General features: G+C 42.5%; 1 protein-coding gene across 3 annotated transcripts in view; it reads right to left on the bottom strand.

Annotated features, from left to right (window-relative positions):
* Nucleotides 1-206: 206 nt before the first annotated feature.
* Nucleotides 207-27,717, bottom strand: part of LOC309384264 (uncharacterized protein) — a 65,096-nt gene continuing 37,585 nt past the window's right edge. For 2 of the 3 annotated variants that reach the window (XM_081937543.1, XM_081937544.1), the window contains exons 4-5: nt 19,299-19,307; nt 207-3,015 (exon numbers count right to left, since the gene is read on the bottom strand). In XM_081937543.1, coding sequence (XP_081793669.1) covers nt 1,557-2,846 — 1,290 coding nt within the window. In that variant the 5' untranslated portion in view covers nt 2,847-3,015; nt 19,299-19,307 and the 3' untranslated portion in view covers nt 207-1,556. Of the gene's footprint in view, nt 3,402-19,298; nt 19,308-27,717 lie in introns of all 3 variants that reach the window. The other variant, XM_081937542.1, reaches the window with a different exon arrangement.

Below are 27,717 nucleotides of genomic sequence, written 5' to 3'. Positions count from 1 at the left end.
TTCCTTTCTTTCCTTTCTCTTTTCCTTTCCTTATTTCCTTTTCTCTTCTTTTTTTCTTTTCCCTTCCCTTCCCTTTCTCTTTTCCTTTCCTTTCTTCTTTCCCATTTCCTATCCTTTTTCCTTTCCTTCTTTTCCATTTCCTTTCCTTTTTCCTTTCCTTTTCTTCTTTCCCATTTCCTTCCTTCCTTCCTTCCTTCCTTCCTTCCTTCCTTCCTTCCTTCCTTCCTTCCTTCCTTCCTTCCTTCCTTCCTAGGGGAATAGCATCTGTGGTATGGTGGGCTGTTTGAAAGACAGGAAAATCTGCTTCCAATTTGGGGCCTCAGGGAGCCACTCCACAGCATGAAGATCAATCAGACCCCTGTGACAGTGAAGAAGCTGGCTTAGGGAATTTAGTATTGCACTTCTGGTATTCCAATATCCGTAATTAGGTCCGTTCATATGAATTCTAAAAGCAATCCGTTGGGTTTGTAGTGATTGTTGTAATTGGGGGGGGGGGGAGAGATGCTTTCCTGACCTCTTCTACAGATTCTCTATTATTACATTTCCCTTTCGTTGCCTTGTCTGGGGAGGGACTGTTTTTCTGAGTGGACTGCCACTTTTTATCCGACTCTTTAACTGTTTCTTTGGCTCTTTGTTCTTTTCCTCTTCCTTATCCTGCGTATGGGAGTTTTAACCAAGTCTTCTGTAAAAGGATCCAATGGGAGTACTAAAAATTGATAAAATAAAATAAAACCGGGAGGCACTACTGCAAACACGCTCCAGCTGCACTAGCTGCAGCTCCACCCACACCCAGCTGTACCTCTGAGATATTTTTTAATAAAATGAATAAGGACAGAACTTAAATAGCCATTTTTTCACCTTCACTTCCAATGACAGATCAGAAATGAAATTTAAGCCTTCTCTAAACTCATCAACTTTTGCCTAATGTGGATTTCCTTGATTTTCTCTCCTGTGTGTAAACCTACATTACTGATAGGTCGTTTGTACGGTTTCTCTCCTGTATGTATCCTCTGGTGTCTCACCAGGTTAAAACGGTGACTTTTTGCACAATCCAGACATCCAAAGGGTTTCTCTCCTGTGTGAGTTCTCTAGTATATCACCAGGTTGGACAGCTGACTGATACTTTTCCCACAATCTGGACACTTGTATGGCTTTTCTCCTGTATGAGTCATCCAATGTACCACCAAGTGTGAATTCTGACTAAAACTGTTCCCACAATCAGGACATTCAAAGGTTTTTCTCCTGTGTGGGTCCTTTGGTGGTTCACCAGGTTGAAATTAGGACTGAAACTTTTTGTATACTTTGGACATTCATACAATTTCTCTCCTGTGTGACTTCTCTGGTGTTTCACTAGGTCAGAACTGTAAGTGAAACTATTTCCACAACCTGGACATTCGTATGGATTCACTCCTGTATCAGTCCTCTGGTGTATCAGTAGATCAGAATTCGGACTGAAATGTTTTCTACAATCTGAATATTCATATTGTTTCTCTCGTGTGAGCCAACTGGTGTTTCACCAATTTGGAATTCTCACTGAAATGTTTCCCACACTGTAGTCATTCATATGGTTTCTCCCCTGAGTGTGTCCTCTGGTGTTTCACCAACCTGGAATTATGACTGAATCGTTTCCCACAATCAGGACATTCAAAGGGCTTCTCTCCTGTATGAGTCCTCTGGTGCTTCATCAGCCGATAATTCTGGCTGAAACGTTTCCCACAATCAGGACATTCAAAGGGTTTTTCTCCTGTGTGAATCCTCTGGTGCTTCAACAGCCGATAATTCTGGCTGAAACATTTCCCACAATCAGGACATTCAAAGGGTTTCTCTCCTGTGTGAGTCCTCTGGTGTTCCAACAGGTAGGAATACTGAATGAAACTTTCCCCACAAACAGGACATTCAAAGGGTTTCTCTCCTGTATGAGTCCGCTGGTGGTTTACCAGCCGATAATTCCGACTGAAACATTTCCCACAATCAGGACATTGATAGGGTTTCTCTCCTGTGTGAGTCCTCTGATGAATCACCAGCCTTGAATTATAACTGAAAATTTTCCCACAATCAGGACATTCAAAGGGTTTCTCTCCTGTGTGAGTCCTCTGGTGTTCCAACAGGTAGGAATTCTGAATGAAACTTTCCCCACAAACAGGACATTCAAAGGGTTTCTCTCCTGTATGAGTCCTCTGGTGGTTAACCAGCTGATAATTCTGACTGAAACATTTTGCACAATCAGGACATTCAAACGGTTTCTCTCCTGTGTGAGTCCTCTGGTGGTTCACCAGCCGATAATTCTGACTGAAACGTTTCCCACAATCAGGACATTCAAAGGGTTTCTCTCCTGTGTGATTCCACTGGTGTTCCACCAGCCTGGAATTCTGGCTGAAACGTTTCCCACAATCAGGACATTCAAAGGGTTTCTCCCCTGTGTGAGTCGTTTTGTGCGTCACCAGGCTTGAATTCTGGCTGAAACGTTTCCCACAATCAGAACATTCAAAGGGTTTCTCTCCTGTGTGAATGCTCTGATGATTCACCAGGCTTGAATTTTGACTGAAACCTACCCCACAGTCAGGACATTCAAAGGGTTTCTCTCCTGTATGAGTCCTCTGGTGTTGAACCAAATTGAAATTTCGACTGAAACGTTTGCCACAATCAGAACATTCAAAGGGTTTCTCTCCTGTGTGAGTCCTCTGGTGGTTCATCAGCTCAGAATTCTGACTGAAACGTTTCCCACAATCAGGACATTCAAACTGTTTCTCTCTTGTGTGAGTCCTCTGGTGTATCACCAGCTGGGAATTTGTAATGAAACATTTCTCACAATCAGGACAGTTATATGATTTCTTTCCTGTGTGCATTCTCCAGTGTACCACCAGCTTGGAATTCTGACTGAAAGTTTTCCAACAATCAACACATTCAAATGGTTTTCCCCTCGTGTGACTCCTCTGATGTATTGTCAAGTTGCTATGCTTGCAAAAGCGTTTACTGCATTGGGAGCAGTTATAGGGCTTCTCTCCTATGTGGGTCCTTTCATGAAACACAAGGGAGCTAATCTAAATCTTTTCCCACTTACGGATAATTTGTATGGCTTTCCTCCAGATTGGATCCTCTTATGCATGATATGTGATTTACTACGTGTGCTTTTCCCACAACAGGCATATCTATGGAGTGTTTCCACCCTTGAGGTTCTTGAAGAGGTCAAAAATATGTATCTTTTGTTGCATGGACCTTTGATTGAAGCTACTGTTTTCTTCCTCAAAGGGCAAGGCCTGCATTACTATCTACTTTTTGTGGCTATCCAATTGTCTTTTTCCTCCTCAGTCACGTCTAGATATTTCCCTTTTTTTCTAAATGGAAAAAATTATCTCCTTTGCTCTTTTCATGTAATCTGTTGTTGAGTTCTGCATACTCTACTTTTTCCAATTTGAAATCTCTTCTGGATTTTCTCCCCTTTGTCTCTCACCAGGTGGGGGAAGAGAAGAATTGTGTGCTTTTCTGAAGGGTCAATTTGCTTTCATTTTCAAATTGCTGGTTATTCTCAGTTGTCCCAGAGCGCTTATATTGGTATCCTCTTCATCTGTAAGATTTAAATAAAAGTGTAAGTTTAAAGTCATTATAAATTTGTTGCAGAAGATGGGAAAAAGTACACATTACAAGTAAAAAGCAAACATGCTAAAAGGCTGAAATAGCTTCTAAAGTTAGTTATGATTCATTTGACACATTGAATTATTATTATTATTATTATTATTTATTAGCGTTTATATACCGCCCCCTCTCCCGAAAGGGACTCGGGGCGGTGTACAGTCCGTATCAAAATACAACAAATTAAAACATAGTAATAACTACATAAATACGTGTATAAGAGGAGGATAAAATATGCCAAACTGTACAGCTAAATAAATAAATCGATACAAAATTTAAAATCCCAATGTCATATCCGGTTAAATTTAAAACACTACCCCTCTAAAAACCAGTAAGAATGTGTATGCCAGGAGGTAGACGTTATAAATTATGCCAGACCAGCCAGTCGGAACAGGTGTGTCTTCAGTTTCTGTCGGAAGGAGCGGAGGTCAGTAGTGGTTCTAATGTCGGGGGGGAGGTCATTCCAGAGGGTTGGGCCCATCACAGAGAAGGCCCTACTCCTCGGTGTCGCCCGTTGGCATTGCCTCGTGGACGGCACCAGGAGAAGGCCCTCCCTGTGAGAGCGAATTGGCCGCAGGGATGTATGTGGGAAGATGCGATCCCGCAGGTAACTAGGCCCTATGCCATGGAGCGCTTTAAAGATGGTGATCAGAACCTTGAAACGCACCCGAAAGACTACAGGCAGCCAGTGCAGCTCGCGCAGGAGAGGTGTTACGTGGGAGTACCTAGTACTCCCCATGACTACCCGCGCGGCTGCGTTCTGGACTAGCTGCAGTCTTCGGGCGCGTCCCAAGGGAAGCCCCATGTAGAGAGCGTTACAGTAGTCCAGGCGAGACGTCACCAGTGCATGAGTGACTGTGCGTAGGGCATCACGGTCCAGAAGGGGGCGCAATTGGCGCACCAGGCGAAGATTACGGATATGCAAGTTCAAATATACATTGAATCATAAAATACACTTGTTGATTTGGGTCCATCACAAATTCTTCATACTGCAATTATTGGATAGAATCTCTGTAATTCAGATAAATGTTTTACCAAATATGTTATTTCTCTTTAACACTTTAAATATTATAACTGAAACTCAATTTAAATAATGGCAGATGGACATCTCTAGGTTTATATGGCAAGGAAAAAAGCCAAAAATTAAACATAAATTATTGCAAGGTGGTAAGGATAGAAGTTTGAGTTGACCAGATTTGAAATTGTACTTTGATGCTTGTTGTTTTGTGGCAAAAAGAGTGAGTGACTCTCCAAACTATACTACAGGCCACCCAACCAAGCAGAGGAAGTAGATGAACTTTTTGCTAGTCAGCTAACTAAGGTATGTAGGAAGCACACCACAATAGTAATGGGAGATTTTAACTACCCTGACATCAACTGGGAAACAAACTCTGCACCAAGTGGAAGATCCAACAGGTTCCTAACAAACCTAGCAGACAACTTTGTTTTCCAAAATGTAGAGAAGGGAACAAGGGGATCAGCCATATTGGACTTAATTCTCACTAACAGAGAGGAAATGATAGAAGGTGTTGAAGCCATAGGAACCCTGGGGGCAAGTGACCATGCAATATTGGAATTCAACATTATCCAAACACAAGTAGTGGAACAAAGTCAAACTAGAGTCTTGGACTTTAAGAAAGCTAATTTCAATCAACTTAGAGAGAGCTTGGGAAGAATTCCATGGATGAGAATCCTCAAGGGGAAAACAACTCAAGAAGCTTGGGAAATTTTGAAAAATGAGATTACAAAAGCCCAGTCTAGCACAATACCAATGAAGAAGAAAAATAACAGCTCCCAAAAGAAACCAGCATGGCTGCATAAAGAACTATCTGACAAACTGAAAGACAAAAAAGGTAAGTATAAAAAGTGGAAGGAGGGGGACATAACTAAGGCAGAATATCAGCAAATAGCCCGAGCCTGTAAAGATGAAGTGAGGAAAGCTAAGGCTCACAATGAAGAAAGGCTTGCCACAAAAGTAAAAATTAACAAAAAAAGCTTCTTCCAACATGTTAAAAACAAGAAAAAAGTTAAGGAAACAATTGGTCCATTGTTAGGAGAAAGTGGCAAGAAGGTGACAAGCAACAGGGAGAAAGCAGAACTATTTAACTCATGTTTTGCATCTGTCTTTACACAAAGGGATAAAACAGTCCAATCTATCAAAAGCAGCACCACAAAATTCAGATTAGGAACACAAATTGAAATGGGGAAGAAAATGGTAAGTGAGCACCTGTCTACCCTAGACGAGTTCAAATCACCAGGACCGGATGGATTACACCCCAGGGTTCTGAAGGAACTAGCAGATGAGATCTCAGAACCACTGAATTATATCTTTCAGAGATCCTGGAACACCGGAGAACTGCCAGAAGACTGGAAAAGAGCTGATGTGGTTCCCATCTTCAAAAAAGGGAAAAAATTAGATCCAGGAAACTACAGACCTATCAGCCTGACCTCAATACCAGGAAAGATTCTGAAAAAATAATCAAGCAACAAATTTGCGAACACCTAGAAGCAAACAAAGTAATAGCCAAAAGCCAACATGGATTTGTCAAAAACAGATCATGCCAGACTAATCTTATTACATTCTTTGATAATGTGACAAAATTAGTGGACCAGAGGAATGCCGTTGATATAGTTTACTTGGACTTCAGTAAGGCTTTTGATAAGGTAGACCATAACCTACTACTGGATAAAGTAGAAGAATGTGGGTTAGACAGCATCACCACCAGATGGATTCGTAACTGGCTGACCAACCGCACTCAACGTGTAGTCCTCAATGGAACTGCATCTACATGGAGGGAAGTATGCAGTGGAGTACCCCAAGGCTCTGTTTTAGGCCCAGTACACTTCAACATCTTCATCAATGATTTGGATGAGGGAATAAATGGGGAACTCATCAATTTTGCAGATGACACCAAGCTGGCAGGAATAGCCAACACTCCAGAAGATAGGCTTAAGATACAGAAGGATCTTGACAAACTTGAACATTGGGCACTATCTAATAAAATGAAATTCAATAGTGAAAAGAGTAAGGTTCTACATTTAGGCAACAAAAACGGAATGCATAGGTACAGTATAGGTGGTACTGTGCTCAATAGTACTAACCGTGAGAGGGATCTTGGAGTTCTAGTGGACAACCATTTAAATATGAGCCAGCAGTGTGAAGCAGCTGACAAAAAAGCCAACACAGTCCTAGGCTGCATCAACAGAGGGATAGAATCAAGATCACGTGAAGTGTTAATACCACTTTATAATGCCTTGGTAAGGCCACACTTGGAATACTGCATTCAGTTCTGGTCGTATTGTATTGTATTGAATCAGAAGGATGTTTGCCATTGATTTTTATATTTACAATTGAAAGAAATATTTGAACTAGAAAAAAGAGCAATGGATACAATTTGGTGAAAAATGAAGTGGAAGTGAATGTTTGAACATATTATTACTAAGATTTATAAACTGCTATTGAAATTGAATGTCAGCCCTGGGACCCATCTTTTCTTTTGGATTTTCAGGGCTGCCCATTTAGTGCCTGGGAAATCAGGAGGGAGGGGGGATTGTGAGCTGGTTTGACATATATAGCCATAAAAATTCTTTTTTCTGGGAGTCAGCCTGCAGCGGAATAGGCGTGACTGGGGATGTCTCCACTTGGGACAGTGGAGTGATTGGATCATGTGATGGACATGTTGGTGCAGGGGATGGAACTCTGACTTTTTTTGAATGTGGAAAACCGGAAGCTTTCAGATTCAGGTTTTCCCAGATGTGCCAGTATGACGTCTTCAATAGATTGGAACTTTGAGGAATTGCCTGCCTTGGAGTCTTCATTGGTTGAAGGTTTTACTTGGAACCCTGACATTGAACTTGCAGAATGAGTATGTAAAGCATTGTACGATTTAGTGGGCAAAGAACTTTGGATGTAATATAATGCTTGAACAATGGAAAGATATAAAAGAATTACAGATGGAAGGGACCTTGGAGGTCTTCTAGTCCAGTGGTCGGCAAGCCGCGGCTCGCGAGCCACACGCGGCTCTTTACACATTTTAATGCGGCTCTTCTGTGTGCCGGGCGCCCGCTCCCCTCCCTCCTCTCGGGCACTTCAAAACAAGCGCCCCTTTCCCTTTTTTCTTTTCGACCCACAATGATTAGGGAGGATCCTGAAGTCGGGTGGGGACGAGAAGCGAGGAGGCAGAAAAAGAAACGGAGGCTAAGGAGCTTCCCCCCGCCCCTCCCAGCAAAAATCTAACCGGGGAGCCGGGCGGGCAGTAGCAAATTAGCCGATCACGCTGCGTGATCGGTTAATTTGCTACTGCCCACGTGGCGTGATCGGCTAATTTGCTACTGCCCGCCCTGCTCCCCGGTTAGATTTTTGCTGGGAGGGGGCGGGGGGGGGAAGCTCCTTGGCCTCCGTCTCTTTTTCTCCCTCCTCGCTTCTTGGGGCTCCACCAATGGGGGAGCAAGGCCCGCCCAGCGCCAGGCTTTGGGCTAACACAGAGGTCTGCAAAGTTGGCTGTTTTAAGACTGGTGGACTTCAATTCTCAGAATTCTGGGAGTTGAAGTCCACCAGTCTTAAGAGCCAATTTTGCAGATCCCTGGGCTAATATGATTGATGCCCTTGGTGGACTTCAATTCTCAGAATTCTGGGAGTTGAAGTCCACAAGTCTTCAAGCTGTCAGGTTTGAAGACACTGGGGGTTTTTTTCTAAAGGGTTGGGGGTGCGAGGGTCTTGCAACTTGACAGCTTTAAGACTTGCATGCTTCAATGCCAGAGTTCCTGAGCCAACATGACTGGAGGAGGAATTCTGGGAGTTGAAGTCCACAAGTCTTAAAGCTGTCAGGTTTGAAGACCACTTGGGTTTTTTTTCCTAAAGGGTTAGGGATGCAAGGATCTTGTAACTTGACAGCTTTAAAACTTGCGTGCTTCAAATGCCAGAGTTTATTGAAACTAAAAACAGTGTACCATCCTATAGTAATAATAATAATAATAATAATAATAATAATAATAATAATAATAATAATAATACAATAATAAATACAATAATAAATATGTATTTTCGGTTTTAAAAATGTGGCTCTCAAAATAAATTTCAATCGTGGTTTTGGCGAGATTTGGCTCAGTTGAAAAAAAAGGTTGCCCACCACTCTTCTAGTCCAACCCCCTGCTCAAGCAGGGAGCTCTATACCAAATATGTATATACGTGGAAAATCCATGTGTTTTCAGCCTGAAAGCTGTCCCAAAACCCAAAATAGTTGCAGTCAAACCTTCTGTGCTAATTTTAGTCATGTGGGGGCTTTAACTGATAAAATGATGCCTAAAGACTCTGCAAGATTTAAAGCACCAGTTTTGCCATGGAAGTCCTCAGTTCCAAGTAAGGGCAGAAAATACTGTCCACAACCACTCTGGTGACATTCCTATGAAGCAGTCCTCACTTACTGACTGCATTTGGTAAAGGCATCTCTGTCACTAAGCAGCCTGATCAGGAAGCATATCATAGGACAGTGCCAACTTACATCTATTTCTCTGCAGTTGCTAAGCAAATCACTGTGGGTTGTTAAAGACAATTTCACCTGACTGTGGCTGGCAACTTCCTGCTGACATCACTACTGATTTTGCTTGACAAGAACCTAGCTGGGAAGGTCACAAATAGGGATCCCAAGGGTGGGATGCTGAAACCATCATAAATGTGCACCAGTTGACAGAACCCAAATTGTTCTTGCACCTTCATAACCACAGAAACTGTTGATTTGTTGAGGTCACTGAAGAAGTGCTACAATCAGCACTAATTTGTGGAGCCGATGTATATGTGCCTTTACAGTGCTATTGTAACTTTGAAGGCTCAGGGAAAAAATGGTAAATGAGGACTTTCTATACAGCTGAACATCTCAAAGATTCTGAAACCATTTTTTTAAAAAAAGGTGCTAGTTTAAGCACAGTTGATCCAAATTTATACACGGATGAGGCACCAATAGGCAAATGCCATCCTTGTTGGCTAGACATGGAAACAAAAAAGAAAAAAATCCCCAGTGGTTTCTGGGGATTTCCAATATTATTGCCAAAAAACCAGCAGGTCCATATCAGAACAACAGAGTTGGAAGGGATCTTGGAGATTTTCTAGATCTAGACTCTAGACCAGTGATGGCTAACATTTTTTCCATCACGTGCCAAAAGTGGGGGGACTTCAATGGGGGCCGTGCGTGGCCATAATTCTATGAGCATGACTGCCGCCCTCCCCCTTGCTTTTGACGTGTGATGCACCCAATTTTTGCCCTCCCCAGGCTCCAGAGGCTTTCTAGGAACCTGGAGAGAGTGAAAACGGCCTCCCCTCCCACCAGAGGATTTATTTTCAGTGGTTTTTCACCCCCTGAAGATTTCCCTGTCCCACCCAAGTCTGAAGTCAGCTGACAAGACAGCGCCTCACATGCCCTAACAAATGGCTCTGCATGCAACCTGTCACCCCGGGTGCCATAGGTTCATCATCACAGTCCCAGACTAACTCACTGCTAGGTCAGGAGAGCCCATACTATTCTGGATAAATGGCTGTCCAGTTGCTTCTTAAAGGTTCCCGAGGAACCTGACAACTCTGTCATGCAAAAGATAATTAGAGGGTCAGCTATACTGGATTTAATACTTAGGAACAGGAAGGCTTGAAGAGAAGACACAAAAGGGCAACAAATATGACTGGGGGCTTGAAGTGGAAACACATGAAGAACAGTTATATGAATTGGGTATGTTCAGTCTTGGTGAAAAGAAGGACTAGAGGTGACATGTTCCAATACTTGAAGTGCTGCCAGAAAGAAGAGAAGATTAACTTCTCCAAAGCCCCAGAAGGCAAGACAAGAAGCAATGGATGGAAACCAACGAAAGAGAGAAGCATCCTAGAAATAAGAAGAAATCTCCTGACAGCGACCAGTGGGACGGCTTCCCTTCCCAAGTTGTGGGAGCTCCTCCCTGGAGGCTTGGAAGGAGATACTGGAGAGCCATTTGGTCTAGGTTCTCATGCTTGAGCAGGGGGTTGGGCTGCAGGATCGCCAAGGTCACAAGCAACTGCGTTTGTCTTTCTTCCAGTTGCGTCTCTGCTTCTACGCTGCGGAGGAAATCAAGCAGCCTTTCTTGCTCCCAGCCTCTCCTCCAACCTGCCCTCAACTCACCCACCAGCTGCTGCTGCTTCGACTCAGCTTCTCGGCTTCTCTTCCTCCCGTCTGCGATCCAGTAGATCCTGTACTCTCCCCTCCTTTCTAGCAATGCGGCACTTGATGGTTTTAACTCCTTAAAGTTCAATCCCAGATGCCTCCACGGCTTTCTAGACGCCAATGTTGCCTATCTGACCGCCACCTCCCGATAGGAGGGAGTAAAACAGGCTCGTCCCGTCTCTGCCTATTAAGGCGTTTGCAAGAGGTTTGCACTGATTACATGCCATCAAGTCATTTTCCACTCCTACCAACCGACCTTTGCAACAGATGCAAGTGAAATAATGAAATGTGACACTTGTGAAGATCAGCTACAGGCTGAGCCCTAAACGTTCATGAAGTTCTTACAGCATAAGAGTTGGAAGGGACCAATTCTCCAAGCAGGGACCCCAATGCTATTCCGAAGAAATGGCTCTGCAGTCTCCTCTTAGAAAGCTCCTCCGATGGAGCAGCTGCAACTTCTGGAGACAAAGCATTTCCACTGATCAATTGTTCTCACTGACAGGAAGTTTCTCCTTAACTCCAGCTTGGATCCCTTTCTGATGTGTCTCCCTCTCTTCCTTCTTCTCCTGCTCTCAGGAGCTTTGAAGAATAGGCTGCCCCCCTTTCTTTTCTGTGTCAGCCCAGATCAATTATGGTTGCATGTCAAGGATTACCTGTAGTATCTTTTTATCTTCATTCTTGCAGGGCCTAAAGAATTGTTCTGAGCAACCTTCCCAATTTCCAGAGGACGTAGATTTTCCCCTTGATTATTCCGAGCCAGACACCTTGGGCAAAATCCTTGGAGGGGGCTACTTTGTAAAAAAAACCTGATCTACAGATTCCTGATCTTTTTTTAGCGTTTATCTCTGTGGAGATTAAAAAAAAAAAACCTGCTCCACATCCTGTTAGAAGGAAAATCCAGGCCTAGTTCCAAGCTGGAATGAAATGGAGGCTGCTTAAGAAAGGGGGTCCGTTTATTGATGAGCAGAACCAGACTGTGGTTCCAGGGCAGCTGACCGGCTGGTTGAATGGGAGGATGGATCTTTATAGGTTTCTGTGATGCTGCTGGGGTTGTGCAATGTACTGAGAGCTCTGTGTCTTTTGCTATTCTAATGGTGATGGGTTAATCCTATTATGTCCTGTTCTTAGATGTGCCAAAGGTGCTTTTTTAGAAGGCAAGTGGACTTTTCTCTTTGTTTTTTCTTTTGAAGATGTTTCCCTTCTCCTCCAAGAAGCTTCTTCAGCACTGACAGGTTAGTGGGGAATAGAATCTTGTCAGAGCTGAAGAAGCGTCCTAGATGAGAAGGGAAACATCTTCAAAAGAAAAAATAAACAAGAAAGCCCAGTTCCCTCCTGAAAAAGCACCTTTGGGACAACCATGGTCTGGATGGCTGAGAATCTGTACAGACTCCTGTTCTTAGAATTTGGGTGGTGGAGAATGTAAATTTTAATCCCATTACTGGAGATGAAGGTCTTTTACTTGTGAATAGCCTCACCCAGTCTTTCTTAATGAACACAAAATATCTGCTGGGGGCTATTAAGAAAGACTGTTTTCTTTCTTTCAAAGTATGTTTCTCCATTTCTCCTTTGGGAGGATATAATATAATTATATTATACAGCCGGAGGTATAAATAGCTGTCAGACAGAGGCATGCTGTTAGTTTAATTGTTAACGTTTAAATAAATAGTTATTGTGAATGAGCCTCCTGCCATTATCTCAGCTGCTTGAGATAAAGCATTCTCCCTCTCCTGTGTGAAAATGACACAGAAGCAACCGCCATTTTTGCCTAGAGGCAGGTGTGACAAAATGGCAGTTGCTTACACAACTCCATCACATGGCCCAGGGTTAGATCCCAGGCACACTGAAAAAAATGGCTGCTTCCAGGACATAGCCATGTGGCCCTAGGATACGTATCCTGGCCTTTTTCACCAACTTGAGGTTCGGAGACCTTCAAAGGGTATGGAAGAGGAGGCTGTGAGGCCTGGTGGGGTGGAAGTTATGCCTAAGGATTGCGAGGATGCAGCGGGAGGGGGGGGAGACCTGTGGGGACCTTGTGGGGAAAGGTCAGTGGGACTTTGTGGAGGAAAGAAATGCCTATATGGAACCTGTGGGAGAGGTCAAAGCTTGGAGGGATCCTGTGGAGAGGAAAAGGCTTGAGAACCGCCCCCCCTTCCCCCCCAAAAACCACAACATCACACTACATCTTTATCAAATTTATATCTTCCATTTTCTCTCTCCAATCACAACTGTAACACAGTATAAGTATAAATCTTTATTATGGTCAAAGACCAGCAATACGCATTACTTTTTACAATATGTTAAAAAGTACTGACATTAAAATATAATTAAAAACTATTGACGTTAAAAGTGGATAATAACATATATGTTCTCAAATTGTTCGGGTAGCTCCCTGGTTTACCTGGGTGAAAAGCTGATAAGTATGGGAGTAAATACAATGGTCCAGAAATTGATAGAGATATGTCCAAATTGGTACAAGATGACAACTATACTTCTATAACCAATTTTTTTGTTGTGGACATTGCAGCAGTACAGAACTTTGCCACTGCATACGTGGTAACGGGGTTAATGTCCTTGAGAAGAAACACTACATAAAAATTGCTTGCCCTCCCTGGCAATCTCTCTAAGGGGAGAATGTGTGCAGACCTACAAACTCTGTATAGCTCACAGTGTAATAGAACATGTGAGATATCTTCAACTTCTTTACCACATATACAAACCCGTTCTGCTATTGGTGTTCTCTTATACCTGCCCTGGAGGAGTGCTGAAGGAAGAATGCTAAATCTGGCTCTGAAGAAAGCTATTCTTTGTTTTGGGAAGATCAGGTCATTTAGATATCTTGCCAATTCCCACACACCCTGTTTGATTCTGTCCCTGCTGTGGAAAGGCAACCTATTTAGTTCTTCTTGGAACTCCATGTCCTTCATTCTATTGATTACTACTTGCTTTGCTTGATGAAAGCCTAGAGACATTAAGAATACTGGTGAGAACCCATAAGAGCCCAGCTTGTGATCAATTGCCTGTTTCCAGGGGGAGGGGAAGTTGTCAGTCAACACTAGTGGGGACAGTCCCTCTGGAAAGAAATGCATTTTAAGCCAATGAATGATCATCATCTTCCACACTCTTACCTGAATTTGAGGCATGCCTGTCTCAATTCTTAACTGGGCATTTGGAGTTCCTTTGGGTGCAGCTAAGACGGCTCGCAGGAATTTGGTTTGTATGTTTTCTAGCAAGTCTTTCTTTGCAAGGATTCCTGTTTGTGCCCCATATAGAATTTGTGCCAATGTTTTGGCCTCAAAGTTTTAAGGCAGCAGGTACTAAGTGACCTCTGCCTGTGTAAAAGAAGTGTTTAATTGCGTTTGAGGACCTATTGGTTGCATGCAATGTATGATCCAGGTGTGCCTTCCATGTCCCTTGCGAGTGGAAAACCACCCCAAGGTATTTAAATGTTCTAACTTGTTCCAAACTATGTTCTTCTATTTTCCAGGGGTATTGGCTAGGTCTTTTAGCAAAAACTAAAATTTTTGATTTATCAAAGTTAAGGACCAGCTTGTTTTGCCTGCAATAGCCGAGTGTTGCCCTAATTGCTCTCTTCAGTCCTATAGGAGTTTGTGAAATAATAGCGGCATCATCAGCATATAAGACAATTGGAATTTTGCGTTGTGCTAGGTTAGGAGGGTGGAAATCAGGGTTCTGTAAGAGATCAATCAGGGGATTAATATCGAAGTTAAAGAGGGAGGGAGACAGGATGTAACCCTGCCGTACCCCTTTTTGTACCATTACTGGGCTGGTTAAACTCCCTTGGGGATTGCACCTCACTTTCAAAGTGGAATTGGCATACAATTTTTGTATGAGGAAGAGGAGGCATTTAGCGATAGTGGTGCATTTTAATTTCTCCCATAGGATGATCCTGGATATAGAATCAAAGGCCTGCTTAAAATCAAAGAAGGCCACAAAAAGAGAGGATTTATATATGTATTTTTGTACTAAAGGGTGGAGTACCAAGATATGATCCACCGTAGATCTTCCTTCTCTAAAATCGGCTTGTTTGTCTTTGATTATCCCCCCTGAAATTAGCCTATCCTGAAGTTTATAGTTTAGGTTTTTGGCATACAGTTTACTAATAACGCTCAGAACGCTAATGGGTCTATAATTGCCTGGGTCATTTCTATTACCTTTTTTATAAATTGGTATGATAATTGCTACTCCCCAAACTCTTGGCATATGGTCTGTTTTATCTATAAATGTAAACAGAGATGCTAAAAGTGGAGCCCACCAACTGGGGTTCTTTTTAATTATTTCTGGCAGGACATGATCAGCACCATGTGCCTTATTAGCCTTTAGGGCTCTGATCAATGGGGATATCTCTTCTGGTGTAACGGGGGGGGGGGGGGGGGCAATAAGGAGTTTGGTCCAAACTAGTTTGGCTCTCCCTAGTTACATAGTCAGGGTCTGATATAGCTCCCTAAAATATTCTTCCCAGGCATGAATCGGATTCCGATTAGTTGGGGGTAGGGGAGGTTTCCCCAATCCTCTGGTTATGTACCAAAAAAGGGATGTATTTTTTGTCCTGACTGCCGTAATTTATCTATGCCAAGACTTCTTCAGAGCCGCACTTTTCTTTTCTTTTAGAAGGTTCTTATATTGTGCTTTCAGCTGCTTTAAGTAGTGAGTGTGATCTCAAAAGGGGCATTTTTACTTTTCCTGAACTCTATATTATATATCCTTTTTAGTTGCACGCAATCTTTTATCAAATCATTTTTTTATTCTTTGAAACCGGCCTTTTGGAATGATTTCTGTTAATGAGAACTGAATTCAAATTTAAAATTAAAGTTTCAGTCCTCTCTAAGTAAGATCTTCCAAACTTATTCCTTAGTAGATATGTACGTAGCTCTATGGTTTCTGGGACTAATAGCCTTTGGTAACTTCCTTAGCATTTTTCTCATTCCATTTACCATATTTTTCGGAGTAAAAGATGCACCGGAGTATAAGACGGATCAAGGTTTTGACAAGGCAATTTAAAAAAAAAGTAGGTAGTAGATAGAGGGATAGATAGGGAGAGAAAGAGAGAGAAACACAGTAGTTAGGTAGGGAGAGAGAGAGTAGTTAGTTAGGTAGGTAAAGGGATAGAGAGAGAGTGTGTAGGTAGGTAGGTAGGGAGAGAGATAGAGAGAAATAGAAAGAGAGAGAGAGAGAAATACAGTAGATAGGTAGGTGTTTCTGCTGGTACAGCACTTCTCAATGTAATTCTCATCAATCAGTTAAAGAGGTTTCCAAAAGGGGGAAAAAAGTTTTCGCACTCTGCAAACCTCCCAAAAACGGCCCGTTTTTCATGAAAACGGGCCTGGCTTTTTTTCCAAAAAAAGGCATAACCTTGGGGAGTCTTGCAGAGTGCTCCTGGAGGGTGTGGGGCAAAAACGAGCAAAAAACAGCACATTTTTTTGTGAAAACGGGTATGTTTTTTGCCAAAAAAATTGCATGCATAGCCTTATGGAGGTTTATAGTGCTGGTGGGGGGGGGAGAAAATGCCCCATTTTTTGCTCATTTCTGCCCTCCCCAGCCCCCAGGAGCTCTCTGAAAGCCATCACAAGGGTATACATGGCCATTTTGATGAAGGGGCGGAGCTTCGGGAGGCAAAAAAATGCTGTATTCGGTGTATAACATGCACCCATATTTTCAGCCTCTTTTTTCAGAAAAATAGGTACGTCTTATACTCGGTAATTTTTACCTGGGTACTTTGACTCTCTAACCTGGGTAGGTAGGCTGTGCCTGCTCTTAGAGATTTCTGGTGTAATGTGAGAGTAAGGAGTATTGCATCATGATCGCTTTCCAGTCGTGAGTTTACCTCCATCTTCTGTAAGAATTTCAGGAGGTCATATGATATTATCCAGTAATCAACTGTGGATTTTCTTCCTGCTCCCTGATTATATTCTACTGGATAGTCGCCCCATGTGGACCCATTAAGGATACAAAGATCCAAATGTGCAGTCATCTGTCTTACACACAAACCTGTCCGATTTGCTTTAGGGTCTTTAAATTGTGTGGAATGCAGGGGTTCTCCTGTTACATTCTCATCATAGTGGATCTTAAATTGATTAAATAATGCTTGATCATTTGGTCCCATTCTAGCGTGTATGTCCCCCCCCCCCCGAATTATTGCTGCTTTGGGGTATTTGTCTGAGCAGCCAAGAATAAAATCTTCTTTGCTGTCCCAAATCTTGTTGATCACATTATTCTTATTAAGTGGAGGAATACAGATTATTAAAAATCAAAATCTCCACCTGTTTAAATAAGAATAAGGTAGTCACAACCCATGGCTGGAAAGGTGGCAGTGATACACATTTAAATTGCAAAGATATATTAACTAATGTCACAATACCTTTAGCTCTCCCCCTAAACCTTGCTTGGGACAGCCAGGATTGAGTTAACCCGATATCCATCTAAATGAATCTCTGCGGAGGCCCAGTTTTCCTATAAGAAGAGGATGTCAAATTGTAATATATAGTCACAAAAGAGTTGGTCTCGTATGGCTTCACTCCTGTATCAGTCCTCTGGTGTAACAGTACATCAGAATATTTTCAGAATGTTTTCTACAATGTGAATATTCATATTGTTTCTCTCGTGTGAGCCCACTGGTGTTTCACCAATTTGGAATTCTCACTGAAATGTTTCCCACACTGTAGACATTCATATGGTTTCTCCCCTGAGTGTGTCCTCTGGTGTTTCACTAAGCTGGAATTATGACTGAAACGTTTGCCACAATCAGAACATTCAAAGGGTTTCTCTCCTGTGTGAGTCCTCTGATGAATCACCAGGCTTGAATTATGACTTAAACTTTTCCCACAAACAGGACATTCAAAGGGTTTCTCTCCTGTGTGAATCCTTTGGTGTTTCAGCAAGCTGGAATTCTGACTGAAACGTTTCCCACAATCAGGACATTCAAAGGGTTTCTCTCCTGTGTGAGTCCTCTGGTGGTTCACCAAGCTGGAATTATGACTGAAACTTTTCCCACAAACAGGACATTCAAAGGGTCTCTCCCCTGAGTGTGTCCTCTGGTGTTTCACCAAGCTGGAATTCTGACTGAAACATTTCCCACAATCAGGACATTCAAAGGGTTTTTCTCCTGTGTGAGTCCTCTGGTGCTTCATCAGCCGATAATTCTGGCTGAAACATTTCCCACAATCAGGACATTCAAAGGGTTTCTCTCCTGTGTGAGTCCTCTGGTGTTCCAACAGGTAGGAATACTGAATGAAACTTTCCCCACAAACAGGACATTCAAAGGGTTTCTCTCCTGTATGAGTCCTCTGGTGGTTCACCAGCTGATAATTCCGACTGAAACGTTTTCCACAATCAGGACATTGATAAGGTTTCTCTCCTGTGTGAGTCCTCTGATGAATCACCAGCCTTGAATTATGACTGAAAATTTTCCCACAATCAGGACATTCAAAGGGTTTTTCTCCTGTGTGAGTCCTCTGGTGTTCCAACAGGTAGGAATTCTGAATGAAAGTTTCCCCACAAACAGGACATTCAAAGGGTTTCTCTCCTGTATGAGTCCTCTGGTGGTTCACCAGCTGATAATTCTGACTGAAACATTTCGCACAATCAGGACATTCAAAGGGTTTCTCTCCTGTGTGAGTCCTCTGGTGGTTCACCAGCCGATAATTCTGACTGAAACGTTTCCCACAATCAGGACATTCAAAGGGTTTCTCTTCTGTGTGAGTCCTCTGGTGGTTCATCAGCTCATAATTCTGACTGAAACGTTTCCCACAATCAGGACATTCATAGGGTTTCTCTCCTGTGTGAGTCCTCTGGTGTTCCACCAGCCTGGAACTCTGACTGAAACGTTTCCCACAATCAGGACATTCAAAGGGTTTCTCTCCTGTGTGAGTTGTTTTGTGAGTCACCAGGCTTGAATTCCGACTGAAACGTTTCCCACAGTCAGAACATTCAAAGGGTTTCTCTCCTGTGTGAATGCTCTGATGATTCACCAGGCTTGAATTTTGACTGAAACCTACCCCACAGTCAGGACATTCAAACGGTTTTTCTCCTGTATGAGTTCTCTGGTGTTGAACCAAAGCGAAATTTCGACTGAAACGTTTACCACAATCAGAACATTCAAAGGGTTTATCTCCTGTGTGAGTCCTCTGGTGTATCACCAGCTCAGAATTCTGACTGAAACGTTTCCCACAATCCGGACATTCAAACGGTTTCTCTCCTGTGTGAGTCCTCTGGTGTATCACCAGCTGGGAATTTGTAATGAAACATTTCCCACAATCAGGACAGTTATATGATTTCTTTCCTGTGGGCATTCTCCTGTGCACCACCAGGTTGGAATTCTGACTGAAAGTTTTCCAACAATCAACACATTCAAATGGTTTTCCCCTCGTGTGAATCCTCTGATGTATCGTCAAGTTGCCATGCTTGCAAAAGCGTTTACTGCATTGGGAGCAGTTATAGGGCTTCTCTCCTATGTGGGTCCTTTCATGAAACAAAAGGGAGCTAATCTAATTAAATCCTTTCCCACATACGGATAATTTGTATGGCTTTCCTCCAGATTGGATCCTCTTATGCATAATATGTCTTTACTACGTGTGCTTTTTCCTTACAGGCACATCTATGGAGCATTTCCACCCTTGAGGTTCTTGAAGAGGTCAAAAATATGTATCTTTTATTGCATAGAGCTTTGATTGAAGCTACTGTTTTCTTCCTCAAAGGGCAAGGCCTGCATTACTATCTACTTTTTGTGGCTATCCAATTGTCTTTTTCCTCTTCTGGATTTTCTCCCCTTTGTCTCTCACCAGCTGGGGAAAGAGAAGAATTGTGTGCTTTCCTGAAGGGTCAATTTGCTTTCATTTTCAAATTGCTGGTTATTCTCAGTTGTCCCAGAGCGCTCACATTGGTATCCTCTTCATCTGTAAGATTTAAATAAAAGTGTAAGTTTAAAGTCATTATAAATTTGTTGCAGAAGATGGGAAAAAGTACACATTACAAGTAAAAAGCAAACATGCTAAAAGGCTGAAATAGCTTCTAATGTTAGTTATGATTCATTTGACACATTGAAGATTACGGATATGCAAGTTCAAATATACATTGAATCATAAAATACACTTGTTGATTTGGGTCCATCACAAATTCTTCATACTGCAATTATTGGATAGAATCTCTGTAATTCAGATAAATGTTTTACCAAATATGCTATTTCTCTTTAACACTTTAAATATTATAACTGAAACTCAATTTAAATAATGGCAGATCGACATCTCTAGGTTTATATGGCAAGGGAAAAAGCCAAAAATTAAACATAAATTATTGCAAGGTGGTGTGCCTTGCGCACAGTCACTCACGCGCTGGTGACGTCTCGCCTGGACTACTGTAACGCTCTCTACATGGGGCTCCCCTTGAGGTGCACCCGGAGACTGCAGTTGGTCCAGAATGCAGCCGCGCGGGTAATTATGGGGAGATCGAGGTTCTCCCATATAACACCTATCCTGCGTGAGCTGCACTGGATTCCTGTGGCCTACCGGGTGCGCTTCAAGGTGCTGGTTACCACCTTCAAAGCGCTCCATGGCACAGGGCCTAGTTACCTGCGGGATCGCGTCCTGCCCCATACATCCCTGTGACCCGTCCGCTCACACAGAGAGGGACTACTCCGGGTGCCGTCCTCCAGAGAGTGCCAGAGGGCGACGCCCAGGAGTAGGGCCTTCTCTGTAGTGGGCCCCACCCTTTGGAATGACCTCCCCCCAGACATCAGGACAACAACCGACCTTCGCTCCTTCCGTATGAAGCTGAAAACCTACCTGTTTCGACTAGCTGACCTGGCATAATACTACAACGTCTCCAGCCCAGGGCATTTTTAATTGGTAATTTTAGTTTTTAAGGGTTAATTTCACTGGGGTTTTAACTTTTTTAGGTATTGTAACTTATTTATTTATTCTTACCTCCTCTGTACGCTATATAATACTTTTGTACGTCGCCCTGAGTCCCTGTGGGGAGAGGGGCCGACTAATAAGTTCAAGTAATAAATAAATAAATAAATAAATATTTGAGTTGACCAGATTTGAAATTGTACTTTGATGCTTTAAAGCAGCTGGAAGCACAATATAAGAACCTTCTAAAAGAAAAGAAAACTGCGGCGCTGAAGGAGTCTTGGCATAGACTAATTACGGCAGTCAGGACAAAAAATACATCCCTTTTTTGGTACATCACCAGGGGATTGGGAAAACCTCCCCTACCCCCAACAAATCAGGTTCCGATTCATGCCTGGGAAGAGTATTTTAGGGAGCTTTATACAGATCCTGACTATGTAACCAAGGAGAGCCAAGCTACTTTGGACCAAACTCCTTACTGGCCCCGTGTTACACCAAAAGAGATATCCCAGTTGATCGGAGCCCTAAAGGCTAATAAGGCACCCGGGGCTGATAATGTCCTGCCAGAAATAATCAAAAAGAACGCCAGTTGGTGGGCTCCACTTTTAGCATCTCTGTTTACATTTATAGATAAAGCAGGCCATATGCCAAGAGATTGGGGAGTAGCAATTATACCAATTTATAAAAAAGGGAATAGAAATGACCCAGGTAATTATACTGTAAATCCATTAGTCTTCTGAGCATTATTGGTAAGCTATATGCCAAACACTTAAATTATAAACTTCAAGATTGGCTAATTTCAGGGGGGATAATCAAAGACGAACAAGCCGGTTTTAGAGAAGGAAGATCTACGGTGGATCATATCCAGTATTTAGTACAAAAATAAAAAAAATCCTCTCGTTATGTGGCCTTCCTTGATTTTAAGCAGGCCTTTGATTCAATATCCAGGATCACCCTCTGGGAGAAATTAAAATGCACCACTATCGCTAAATGCCTCCTCTTCCTTATACAAAAATTGTATACCAATTCCACTTTGAAAGTGAGGTGCAATCACCAAGGGAGTTTAACCGACCCAGTAAGGGTACAAAAAGGGGTACGGCAGGGTTACATCCTGTCCCCCTCCCTCTTTAACTTCGATATTAATCCCCCTATTGATCGCTTACAGAACCCTGATTTCTACCATCCTAACCTAGCACAACGCAAAATTCCAATTCTCTTTTATGCTGATGATGCCGCTATCATTTCACAAACCCTTGTAGGACTGAAGAGAGCAATTAGGGCAACACTCGGCTATTGCAGGCAAAACAAGCTGGTCCTTAACTTTGATAAATCAAAAATTTTAGTTTTTGCTAAAAGACCTAGCCAATACCCCTGGAAAATAGAAGAACATAGTTTGGAACAAGTTAGAACATTTAAATACCTTGGGGTGGTTTTCCACTCGCAAGGAACATGGAAGGCACACCTGGATCATACATTGCACGCAACCAATAGGTCCTCAAACGCAATTAAACACTTCTTTTACACAGGCAGAGGTCAGTTAGTACCTGCTGCCTTAAAACTTTTTGAGACCAAAACATTGGCACAAATTCTATATAGGGCACAAACAGGAATCCTTGCAAAGAAAGACTTGCTAGAAACCATACAAACCAAATTCCTGCGAGCCGTCTTAGCTGCACCCAAAGGAACTCCAAATGCCCAGTTAAGAATTGAGACAGGCATGCCTCAAATTCAGGTAAGAGCATGGAAGATAATGACCATTCATTGGCTTAAAATGCATTTCTTTCCAGTGGGACTGTCCCCACTAGTGTTGACTGACAACTTCCCCTCCCCCCCTGGAAACAGGCAATTCATCACAAGCTGCGCTCTTATGGGCTCTCACCGGTATTCTTAATGTCTCTAGGCTTTCATCAAGCAAAGCAAGTAGTAATCAATAGAATGAAGGACATGGAGTTCCAAGAACTAAATAGGTTGCCTTTCCACAGTAGGGACAGAATCAAACAGGGTGTGTGGGAATTGGCAAGATATCTAAATGACCTGATCTTCCCACAACAAAGAATAGCTATCTTCAGAGCCAGATTTAACATTCTTCCTTCAGCACTCCTCCAGGGCAGGTATAAGAGAACACCAATAGCAGAACCGGTTTGTAGGTCTCCACATATTCTCCCCTTATTAGAGAGATTGCCAGGGAGGGCAGACAATTTTTATCTAGGCTTTCTCCTCCAGGACACTAACCCGGTTACAACGTATGCAGTGGCAAAGTTATGTACTGCTGCAATGTCCATAAGAAAAAAATTAGCTACAGAAGTATAATTGTCATCTTATAACAATTATCTGGACATTTCTCTAACAATCTTTGGATCATTTTATTGATTCCTATACTTAACAGTGTTGCACCCAGGTAAACCAGGGAGTGACCTTGACAATCTGAGAACATGTATGTTATTTTCCACTTTTAATGTCAATACTTTTTAATTATATCTTAACGTCAGTACTTTCTAACATATTGTAAAAACTAATGTGTATTGCTGGTATTTGACTGTATTAAAGATTTACTTACTTTGATGCTTGTTGTTTTGTGGCAAAAAGAGTGAGTGACTCTCCAAAATAAGAGCTTCCTTGAGCTTGACAGGCATGAATAAAGCATTTGATGGCAAAGCTCTTTATGGTATGATAAGGTTAAAGCAAATGTTGATTTTAATCATCATTCCTTCCTCTTTGGGTGTCTCTACAGGAACCATTTTAAGAAAAGAAAGGTTGGTGAGGTCAGACTGATGGACTTATGATCAAATAATATTGTTCAATTATCGTGACCCTATCCGCAAATCTTGGAATCAGAAGGATGTTTGCCATTGATTTATATATTTACAATTGAAAGATTTGAACTAGACAAAAAGAGCAATGGATACAATTTTGTGAAAAATGAAGTGGAAGTGAATGGTTGAACATATTATTACTAAGATTTATAAACTGCTATTGAAATTGAATGTCAGCCCTGGGACCCATCTTTTCTTTTGGATTTTCTGGGCTGCCACATTTAGTGCCTGGGAAATCAGGAGGGAGGGGGGATTGTGAGATGGTTGTGATATATAGCCATAACAACATTTTTTCTCTGGGAGTCAAGGACTTTCAGTCTGCACCTTGATCGGCATGACTTGGGGATGTCTCCATTTGGGAAGGTGGAATGACTGCATTGTGTGATGGGCGTGAAGGTAAAGGGGATAGAACTCTGACTTTTTTTGAATGTGGAAAACCAGAAGATTACAGATTCGGCTTTTCCCAGATGTGCCAATATGACATCTTCAATAGATTGGAACTTTGAGGAATTGCCGGTCTAAGTTCTCATGCTTGAGCAGGGGGTTGGACTGCATGATCGCCAAGATCACATCCAACTTTCTTCCAGTTGCTTCTCTGCTTCCACGCTGCGGAGGAAGTCAAGCAGCCTTTCTTGCTCCCAGCCTCTCCTCCAACCTGTCCTCAACTCACCCATCAGCTGCTGCTGCATCGCCTCTTGCAGGAGCCCAGAAGCTACTCGGCTTCTCTTCCACCCGTCAGCGATCCAGTAGATCCTGCACTTCTCTCCCCTCCTTTCTAGCAATGCAGCACTTGATGATTTTAACTCCTCAAAGTTCAACCTCAATGCTGCCCATCTGACCGCCATCTCCCGATAGGAGGGGGTAATACAGGCTCGTCCCGTCTCTGCCTATTAAGGCGTTTGCAAGAGGTTTGCACTGATTACATGCCATCAAGTCATTTTCCACTCCTACCAACCGACCTTTGCAACCGATGCTAGCGAAATAGTGAAATGTGACACTTGTGAAGATTATCTACAGGCTTAGCCCTAAACGTTCATGAAGTTCTTACAGCATAAGAGTTGGAAGGGACCAATTCTCCAAGCAGGGACCCCAATGCTATTCCGCACAAATGGCTCTGCAGTCTCCTCTTAGAAAGCTCCTCCGATGGAGCAGCTGCAACTTCTGGAGACAAAGCATTTCCACTCATCAATTGTACTCACTGACAGGAAGTTTCTCCTTAATTCCAGGTTGTATCCCTTTCTGATGTGTCTCCCTCTCGTCCTTCTTGTCCTGCTCTCAGGAGCTTTCAAGAATAGGTTGCCCCGCTTTCTTTTCTGTGTCAGCCCAACTCAATTATGGTTACATGTCAAGGATTACCTGTAGTATCCTTTTATCTTCATTTTTGCAGAGCCTAAAGAATTGTTCTGAGCAACCTTCCCAATTTCCAGAGGAGGTGGATTTTCCCCTTGATTATTCCGAGGCAGACACCTTGGGCAAAACCCTTGGAGGGGGCTACTTTGTAAAAAACTGATCTAGAGATTCCTGATCTTTTTTAGCGTGAATCTCTGTGGAGATTAAAAGGAGTTAGAGTTAGGGTCCGTTTATTGATGAGCAGAACCAGCCTGTGGTTCCAGGGCAGCTGATCGACTGGTTGAATGGGAGGATGGATCTTTATAGGTTTCTGTGATGCTGCTGGGGTTGTGCAATGTAGTGAGAGCTCTGTGTCTTTTGCTATTCTAATGGTGGTGGGTTAATCCTATTATGTCCTGTTCTTAGATGTGACAAAGGTGCTTTTTCAGAAGGCAAGTGGACTTTCTTCTTTGTTTTTTCTTTTGAAGATGTTTCCCTTCTCCTCCAAGAAGCCTCTTCAGCTCTGAAAGGATAGTGGGGAATAGAATCCTGTCAGAGCTGAAGAAGCTTTCTGGATGAGAAGGGAAACATTCTCAAAAGAAAAAATAAACAAGAAAGCCCAGTTCCCTCCCGAAAAAGCACCTTTGGGACAACCATGGTCTGGATGACTGAGAATCTGTACAGACTCCTGTTCTTAGAATTTGGGTGGTGGAGAATGTAATTTTAATCCCATTGCTGGAGATGAAGGTCTTTTACTTGTGAATAGCCTCAGCCAGTTTTTCTTAATGAACGCAAAATATCTGCTGGGGGCTATTTAGAAAGACTGCTTTCTTTCTTTCTTTCAAAGTATATTTCCTCATTTCTCATTTGGGAGGATATAATATCATGCCTCTTAATATTCCCCAAAATATTTCATTCTTCCAAGGGGGGGGATGTTTCCCACAATATGCAGCAGGGCCTAGAAAATGGAGTGAAAAAAAGAGGGTTTGATTTCTGTATATTGCAGAAGATATTTTTTTAAAAGAAACATTTGTAAAAGAAGAAAAAGGAAAAATAGAATATTTCGCCAAAGCACAATGAACACCATGTTAACGTTTTTATAGCGGTATCTTGTGCTGCCATTTTAATGCAGATTTAATAACATAAGATTTTTGATAAAGGCCATTTCATCTATCGTCTGACTTTCCACCCACAAAGACCCTGACTTTCATAATGTCTGTTGGATTCAGTTCAGAACTGGGAGAATCATCATGGAAGTCAGTAATGTTACGATTTTCAAAAGCTACAAAAGACACAACCAATGGCTGCTTTAGGGGTTGTAAAATTACAAGGGAAACCTACCTTAGTTGTCCAGTTTGAAACCTCCTAATTTTTTATCTCCCAGACTGGCAATGGTGGAGAAGACCATCCCTGAATCTGAGAAGAATGCCAATCCAAACAGATCCAGTTTATCCATTCTAATTTTTTAACACTGCATAAAGAAATGTCATTCTTTCATAGAGTTTAGGACTGAGGTAAATAGCAATGCAACATATTATGAGGGAGAAGCCTAATTACATCACACATCAGAGACACAGAGTGGCTGGATTGAGGTACCATTGAAACTGAAATTTTAAATTTACAATGAGGGAAAAGCAGCTGAAGCAGACAGATTGATTATAGAGGTGCAGAATGCCAAAGAGACAGATTACAGGTAGATTAACAATTGTAGAGTATTAGAAAGCCACTGTATGTGTGGAGACCTCACCACTGAAGAAGAATTGAGAAAAGGGCTTTGTGTTACAATTTTTAAAAGTTTATTATTAAAATTGTTCACTGCACATCTGGCAGTTAGAGGCCATTCTGAGTGCCTTTGCCTTCCCTTAACATTCATTGCAAAACTGACACTGCCCAATATTTTCCTTGCCAAAAGCTATTGATAGTTCTTACATTATGCAATGCATTATTAAAAATGAAAGATTATCCACTGTTCAATAGATATGTCAGCGTGTTGCTATCACCCAGCAGCAATCAAAGGGGAAAAAGCAGGCACTTTCAAGAAAATGAGATCCCAGCAGGAGTTGCTAATAAACCTGGAGATTCCTCTCATCAAAGCCACAATCCCTTTTCTCCACATCTCTATATTCCTACAGCTCTTCTCTATCAGGCTCCCCTGCAAGGCAGAATAACCTTTACACTTGAAATTTCAGACTGCTTTTTTCATTGGGCCTTGGGCCTATTCCCTACATGCCCCTCACCCATCAAATACTTACCTTTTGGAGACCTCCTGGAGGCAGCTGTCATTTTCAGTGCACCCACAATCCCTTAATGCAATTTGCAGAGTTAAGGTAGTGAAATAGAACAGTTTCTCCCTCTCCTGTATGACTATGACTCAGAAGCAGCCGCCATTTTAGCCCAAAGGTAGATGAGACAAAATGGCCGTTGCTTCCACAAATCCATCACATGGCTAGGGTTGAATCCTGGGCACACCGAAAATAATGGCTGCTTCCAGGACAGAGCCATGTGGCCCTGGGATGCGTCTCCTGGCCTTCTTCACCAACTTGAGTTTCAGAGACCTTCAAAGGGTAATGGATGAGGTGGCTGTGAGGCCTGGTGGGGTGGGAGTCAGGCCTAAGGACTGTGGGGATGCAGTGGGAGAGGAAAAAAGCCTGTGGGGACCCTGTGGGTGGGGAAAAGGCTTGTGGAGACCCGGTGGGGGAGGCGAAGGCCTGTGGGGACTCTAAGGGGAAGGAAAGACCTGTGGGGACCCTGGGGAAGAGGGAAATGCCTATGGGGACCATGTGGGAGGGGGGCAAACTTTGGAGGGATTCTGTGGAGAGGTAAAGGCTTGGTAACCAAAAAAAATAAAAAACAAAAAACAGACAGTACACCTTTATCAAATTAATATCTTCCATTTTTTTT

Source organism: Natrix helvetica (assembly GCF_964273705.1).
Source record: "Natrix helvetica genome assembly, chromosome: 1".
Lineage (NCBI taxonomy): Eukaryota > Metazoa > Chordata > Lepidosauria > Squamata > Natricidae > Natrix > Natrix helvetica.
Note: the sequence above shows the minus strand (reverse complement) of the source record. Positions and strands in the feature narration are given on the sequence as shown.